General features: G+C 48.8%; 1 protein-coding gene across 4 annotated transcripts in view; it reads left to right on the forward strand.

Annotated features, from left to right (window-relative positions):
• Rundc1 (RUN domain containing 1) overlaps positions 1-6166 on the forward strand; it is an 11022-nt gene extending 4856 nt beyond the window's left edge. For 2 of the 4 annotated variants that reach the window (XM_013354460.2, XM_013354462.2), the window contains 4 exons: positions 693-851; positions 2223-2421; positions 2953-3069; positions 3879-6166. In XM_013354460.2, the coding sequence (XP_013209914.2) occupies positions 693-851; positions 2223-2421; positions 2953-3069; positions 3879-4747 (1344 nt within the window). In that variant the 3' untranslated portion in view covers positions 4748-6166. The remainder of the gene's footprint in view (positions 1-692; positions 852-2222; positions 2422-2952; positions 3070-3878) is intronic. The other 2 variants (XM_013354461.2, XM_005369065.2) reach the window with 1 other exon arrangement.
• The last annotated feature ends 1557 nt before the right edge of the window (positions 6167-7723 follow it).

The following is a 7723-nucleotide window of genomic DNA, read 5'->3' on the forward strand; positions in this document are numbered from 1 at the left end:
AAGAAGCCTGAGCTACTAGGCCAATCAGTTTATAATAATGTAGACCTGTATGTATTTTCTTTGGGACTGAACGACTGAAGGACCGGGTGGGACAGAAACCTCAGTCAACAAGTTCATGCTGGACTTGAACTTCTGATTCTTGAGTCTTCACAAGCCATCATACCAGCTTCACCCTCCCCCCCCCGGTTGTTTTGCAAAATCAGTTAGCAAAGAGTTGTGAGCAGTTACACTGTTGATTGGCCATGAAGATGACACCTTTAACTCCAGGAGACCATCTTACCTAAGTTTTCTCCTCTGAGTAGAGCTTTGAAAAACAAGCCTATTAACAAAAGGCTTCATTGTGTTTATACCCTGTTTCCAATGAAGGGTAATCACTTCTTAGAAGACACACGTGTACAGCTATGGTGGTACTCGGAGCACTTGGGAAACAGATGCAGGTGGATCTTTGAATTCGAGGCCAGCCAGGGCTACACAGAGAACCCCTGTCCCAAAAGAAGGAAAGAAAACACACACACATAATTAATTGCTCTGGGTGAAGTATATTCTTACTGGTGAACATGCCTTGTCAATTGTCCCATCGGCTCATGTGGGACCATTCTATATTTTTTTCGGTCATTATTGGCCTGAGAGTCTTAAAGCGCCTTTGACTTCTCTTTTCTGTGAAATAGACTCAAGTGTCTTTCTCTTCATAGAGTGAGCGGGAAAAACGAGAGCGCCTGGAAACCCAAAGGGAGAAGAAGAAAGAACTGATTCTGCAGCTCAAGACCCAGCTTGATGACCTGGAAACCTTTGCTTATCAGGAGGGCAGTTATGACTCCCTGCCGCAGTCCGTGGTCTTGGAAAGACAGCGGGTGAGCAGACCTCAGAGGCGACTCCAGCATTTCTTATGGTTAATGTATCCCTGCTGGTGGTATTCCAGCATAGTCCCCCAGTGCACTTCTCCCATGGCCTTACCAAGAACCCCAGGTCCAAATCAGAGAGAAAGTTTACTGTTTCCTGGAACCTCTCTCTCTTTCTTATTCCCTTCCTTCCAAAGTTCCTTTACCATTTGTTTTCATCAATAGCACACACAATAGAAACACACACACACACATACACACATTCACTTGGAAGACTTTAGAATATATATATATGTATATATATACATATATGTATGTGTGTATATATATATATACACACTTCCATATATATATTCACTTGGAAGCCTTTAGAGATAGCAAATATAAGCCAGGATGTGGCAGGCCCTCAGAAGTGGAGTCACAAAGGTTGTGAGCTGCCGTGTGGGTGCTGGGAACCCAACCCCAGTCCTCTGGAAGAGTGCTGGTACTCTTAACTGCTGACCCATCTCTCCAGCCCGAATATGACTCTATTGGATCTTTAGCCACCTTGAATCATTCACCCTGTTCTAATGGGTGAAAGTTGTCTGACCTGATAAGTTCTCAGTGCATGAAAGGTACCATTGCTGATTGAAGGAACTGTGTGTTGTTTTGTTTTGTCATTTGCTTGGTTGTTAGGTTGTTTGATTGGTTGGTTTTTTGAGACAGTGTTTCTCAGTGGAATTCGCTTTGTAGACCAGGCTTGAACTCCCAGAGATCCACCTGCCTCTGCCTCCTGAGTGCAGGAATTAAAGGTGTGCACCACCACCGCCCAGCTTGTTTTTTTTTAAATATTTATTTATTATGCATACAATATTCTGTTTGTGTGTATGCCTGCAGGCCAGAAGAGGGCACCAGACCCCATTACAGATGGTTGTGAGCCACCATGTGGTTGCCGGGAATTGAACTCAGGACCTTTGGAAGAGCAGGCAATGCTCTTAACCTCTGAGCCATCTCTCCAGCCCCCCCAGCTTGTTTTTTTTTTGAGACAGTTCTCATATAGCATAGGCTGGCCTCTTGCTATATAGGCCCACCACTGCCCAGCCTCATCTTTCTTTTTAAATTATTGTATGAGTGTGGGTGCAGACATGCCACAGCACAGTTCTCTCCTTCCACCTTTTCGTAGGTTCTCAGCATCTGGTTGGGGTTACTAGGCTTATGTATATAACAAGTGCTTTTATCTGCTGAACCATCTCTAAGGCCCTGTCCTAATCTTAACAGCAGCTGTGCCATTTTCTCCTGAAGTCAAAGATCCATGCAGTTTTTATTTATGTTTGAGCTGGGATTCTCCTCCCTAGCCCTCCTTGAGACCTGCAAAGGGTATACTCATTGCTGTGGTCTTGACAGGTGATCATCGATGAGTTAATAAAGAAACTGGACATGAATCTGAATGAGGACATCAGTTCCCTGTCAACCGAGGAGCTTCGTCAGCGTGTGGATGCAGCCGTGGCTCAGATCGTCAACCCAGCTCGGGTGAAAGAACAGTTGGTTGAGCAACTGAAGACCCAGATCCGAGACCTGGAAATGTTCATCAGCTTCATCCAAGGTCAGAGGAGCATCCGGGAGGAGGAAGTGGGAACAGTGTGGTAGTTCTGTGTGGTCTGAGAACTCATCTGAAGGGGCCAGGGCCAGGTCTCACTGTGTTTAAGAGAACTTCAGAGACTTGAAATGGGTGTGGTGCTCCACGCCTTAAGTCCTCCAGTACAGAGAGGCAGAGGCTGGCAAATCTCTTGAGTTATATAGAGCGAGTTCCAGGCTAGCCTGCATAACGAGGCCCCTTATGTATGCCGCAGTAGAATGGAAAGAGCATTGTCTAGAAGCTTGTCTTTCAGGCCCACTGCTGGCCTCATGTCCCTGAGAAGATTCCTCCCTTCACTGGGGATGGATGACTCATTCTTCACTTGCTAAGCTAATATTTACTGGGCTAACTATGCTCTACCAGGCACCTTTCACACAGTAAAACACAATTTCTGAAGTTCTGGTAATAGAGTAGGCACGGTTGACTATTCCTTTCCCTCTAACAATCTGCTAGGAAGAGGGTGAGTAAGCGTCTTGGTTTTGTAACTTCTGATGACAGATGAAGTGGGAAGCCCCTTGCAGACAGGTGGACACTGTGAGTGCAAGGCCAGCGGGCGGACAGGAACCAGCTCCACCAGAGCGGGCAGCAGCACACAGCCCCCAGGAGCCGGCAAAAGTAAGTACAGCTCCTAGCATGCACAGGCTACAGAAGCCGAAAGTGGGAGGTGGAAGCAGGAGGATTGGAAGTTCAAGGCCAATCTGGACTACGTACACGTCGAGATTCTGTCTGGCAAAAAGAAAGGACGGTGAGATTGGCTAGGCAGGCACTGGTGCTTGCTGCCAAGGCTGAGGACACGTGTTGGAGCCCCAGGATTATTACATGGTAGGAGAAATGACTCCCTCTGGTTGTCCTCTGACCTTATGAGCATGTGCACATTTGCATGTATGTGCACACACAAAAGCTTAATGATTGAATGATTGCTTGGGTCTTAGAAAAAAATGGGGAAGAGGAAATAGTGGTACATAGTGTCTTTGGGGCATGATAAAAACATTTTAATATGAATTGTTTTGTTTTGTTTTTTGGTTTTTCGAGACAGGGTTTCTCTGTGGTTTTGGAGCATGTCCTGGAATTAACATATGTCCTGTAATTAGTATATGCTTAATGTGAATGGAGTAGATAGAGCTTGAGACCAACCATGACATGGTGGTGCCTGCCTGAAATCCCAGCAATGGGGAAGCTGAGACGTGATGATTGCCATGGTAGCAAGATCCTGGGTGGAAAAAACAAAAAAACCTCAATTATATACTAGAAATTGATGTCTGCACAGTATCTCAATTATAATTAGTATCATCAGCCAAACATAAGTCAGTCCAGCTCCATCCTTGCCTTCACGGGCACCGGTGCTGTGGCTTAGTGCAGAGCTTGCTCTCAGCTGTAGCCTGCTGAGTGTTCTGATCTCTTTCTAATGATCTCTGTTTTCTAAGCAGCAAAAGCAGAAGACGTGAAGAGAGTCCGGGAAACGGGGCTGCACCTGATGCGCCGAGCACTGGCTGTGCTCCAGATCTTCGCTGTTAGCCAGCTGGGCTGTGCCACAGGCCAGATTCCTCAAACTTTGTGGCAGAGGGGCCAGGCAGACAGAGACTACTCTCCCTTACTGAAAAGGCTGGAAGTGTCCGTAGACAGAGTGAAGCAGCTGGCCTTGCGACATCAGCCACATGACCACGTCATTACTTCGGCCAACCTCCAGGACCTCTCTCTAGGAGGCAAGGATGAGCTGACCATGGCTGTGCGGAAGGAGCTGACCGTGGCTGTGCGGGACCTGCTGGCCCATGGGCTGTACGCCTCTTCCTCTGGGATGAGCCTTGTCATGGCCCCCATTGCCTGCTTGCTGCCAGCCTTCTCCTCAGCTCCTGAGACCATGCACCCCTGGGAGCTCTTTGTAAAGTACTATCATGCCAAGAATGGCCGTGCATTCGTGGAATCCCCGGCCCGGAAGCTCTCGCAGTCCTTTGCCCTTCCTGTAATGGGTGGCAGTGCCGTGACCCCCAAACAGAGCCTTCTGACAGCCATCCACTTGGTGCTGACAGAGCACGACCCTTTCAAGCGCAGCGCTGACTCGGAGCTGAAGGCCTTGGTGTGCATGGCGCTGAATGAGCAGCGCCTGGTGTCCTGGGTAAACCTCATCTGCAAGTCAGGGTCCCTCATTGAGCCCCATTACCAGCCCTGGAGCTACATGGCCCACACGGGATTCGAGAGTGCCCTCAACTTGCTCAGCCGCCTCAGCAGCCTCAAGTTCAGCCTTCCTGTAGATCTGGCTGTGCGCCAGCTCAAGAACATCAAAGACGCCTTTTGATGAGACCCTTAGCGCCCCCCCCCCCCACGCACCTTGCTCTGAATAGGTAGATGTCCCAGAGTTCTAGAGTACAAGCCGGGGAGTAAGACGGAGGGTAGAGACATTTTCTTTAAACCCTTTTTAGTTGGGCAGCCCAATGGAGGCGAAGTCTGGTTTTCTCTTAGCAAATTAGGAAGATGTGCCAGAGACTCTCCAGAAATAGTGTCAGGGGCCCAGGAGATGGTTCGCCACGTGAAGAGGCTTGCCCTCACACCTGGCAATCAGTCTGAGTGATCCTGGGGACCCACATGGTACAAATTGTCCTCTTACCTCCACACATGAACTGTGGCACATGTGTGTCCCTGCCCAAACACAAATAAGTGTAATAATAAAATCTAAAAATCAGCGTCAGGGCTAGAGGTGTCGCTCAGTGGAACGGTGGCTGGAGAGCATGCGCAGTCAGGGCTGAGGGCATTAAAGCAAGCAGAAACTGCCCGCGGCCCCTAGCCCGCCACAGTGCGCCGTCCACTCTGTAGGAGCTGCGTTAACAAACTCAGTTACCACACATAGCTAATGCCCAACTCACTGCAGCACGTCTGTTAGAAAATGCAGGTTGGGCCCACCGTTCTCTTCATGGCAGCAAGTCACTGTATGAGGGAGTGGAAGACACTTGAGGCTCCCGCTAGTTAAGTTTGGAGCCTTAGGGTCAGAACTGTAATTCCAGTCAGGGATTCGGATTCCCCTTTCTTCTAAGGGAGTTTTAACTGAGATGAGAACAAAGAGCTCCCTGCTGGGTGCCCCTCCCACACAGACAGTGCTCCTCCCGGATGGCAGGTGCACTCTAGAGCCCCTCCAGGCTGACCCAGTCTTCGGAAGTGAGAGCATCCATGCAATCCTCGTCACAAAAACACACAGTACATATGGTGATAGTGGCCCAGCCCCCTGGGTTGTGACCCGCCCACTGGCACTGCTTGTCCAGAAGAATGGCTGATGGGGAAGTCTGATCATGCAGTGTGCCCAGCAGCGGGGCCAGGAATTTCTACTGATCCCCATATAGACCACACACGCTCGCATCTGTCAAAGTGCCCGCTTGTCTTTCAGCTGCACCATGCACACACTCCAGGACTCACGAACCGGCACCTGCACTTTGTTCCTGTGGAGTGCACTTGAACTTGTTTCAGTGACATGGCACTTAAGATGCGTCATTGACACTTGATGAAGTACATGGAGATTCCCTATGAAACACTATAGTGTTCGGGGCTTGGGATGCTGCTCCGTGACAGAGTGCTTGCCTGGCGGGTCTGAGGTTTTGTTTCTCAATCCTCAGCACCACTCCCCAGAAAAAAAAGAAAAAGATAATTGTAAAATATCTTAAATAATGATGTATCTGTGATCAGTAATAAAATTACAGTATTTTGTGTAGCTTCTCTACAAAGCCCACAGCTTCCCTCTGCTTCTACATCTCTCTAGTGCTATCATCCCATGTAATCAGGTCAGTATTTCTTTAGGAACTGTCTATTTCCCAATGCCCTGGATCGAGTCAGGATTTGGTGGCAGTCTGGTCTGTATGTGTCCTGGTTCTGCCTGGTTTTGTAGCAGCAACACTGCAGTGCACTTCTGGAAGCTGGCTCTGTAAAGTCCACTCGGCAGGCTGTCAGTGTTCAGGGTGAGTGAGAGCTGGGAGAGGTATAGAGCGCGAAATGAAATGAGAAGGAGCATGGGGCTGGGCATGGTGGCACATGCCTATAAACCCAGCACTTGGTAAAGGAGGAACTCAGCATGGGGCTGGGCATGGTGGCACATGCCTATAAACCCAGCACTTGGTAAAGGAGGAACTCAGCATGGGGCTGGGCATGGTGGCACATGCCTATAAACCCAGCACTTGGTAAAGGAGGAACTCAGCATGGGGCTGGGCATGGTGGCACATGCCTATAAACCCAGCACTTGGTAAAGGAGGAACTCGGGTTTGAAGGCAACCTGGACCACATAAACTTTCAAAAACAACACCAGAAAGAATGTGATAGTTTAAAGCAGAGACAGGAATATTGCCACAAATTTGAGGCTATCCTGGGACACATGAGACAGGTTTTCCTATGTTGTCCTAGACTTTGATATGTAGACCAGGCTGACCTCGAACTCACAGAGATAACCTCCTGCGTCTGCCTCTAACGGGCATGTGCCACCAAGGCAGAGTCTCCTATAGCCCACGCTGGTCTTGAACTCATTACAAAGCTGATGGCCGGGCGATGGTGGCGCATGCCTTTAATCCCAGCACTCAGGAGGCAGAGGCAGGCGCATCTGAAACCCTGTCTCGAAAAACCAAAAAAAAAACAAAAAACAAAAAACAAAAAACTGATGATGACCTTGAACTTCTGATCCTCCCTTTACTGCCTCCTGTGAGTTGGGATTATAGTCGTGGGCCACCTCTCTGGACACAGGTCCTTTTGCTGAGCTACATAATAAATAGTTTGTCCAAGACTTCTCCTTTCCCATTCGTTTTTGCCAGGGGTCTCTCTCCAGTGCAGTGAGCCTGGGGCGACACCTGTCAGGAGGCAGCCTTCAGGAGGTGGCAGTATAAACCCCAATCTCACAGTGAGCATCATGGAAGCCAGGATGTGTAGGGAAGCAGATGTATAGACACCAAGCCAAGAGGAAGAAGATGAGCATCTTGGTCCACTGCTCCTTAATAAAGATTCCATTCAAAACTGGTGCGTGGAGGCTGGAGAGACATCTGGTCAAGAGCAATGGCTGCTCTTCCAGAAATACTTGAGTTCAATTCCCAGCACCCACACGGTGGCTCAGAACCATCTGTACCTGAAGTTCCAATGACTCTGACGCCCTCCTCTGGCTTGCATGCAGGCACGAATGAGGTGCACAGACACACATTTAGGCAAAACACCACACACATAAAGAAGAAAACGCTTAAAAATGTTTCTAAATCGGTAGGTGGAGCAGCCTGGTCTGTTAATCTTTAGTAATAGGTGAGGCGGGGCTGCA

Source organism: Microtus ochrogaster, unplaced genomic scaffold (assembly GCF_000317375.1).
Source record: "Microtus ochrogaster isolate Prairie Vole_2 unplaced genomic scaffold, MicOch1.0 UNK44, whole genome shotgun sequence".
NCBI classification, from domain to species: domain Eukaryota; kingdom Metazoa; phylum Chordata; class Mammalia; order Rodentia; family Cricetidae; genus Microtus; species Microtus ochrogaster.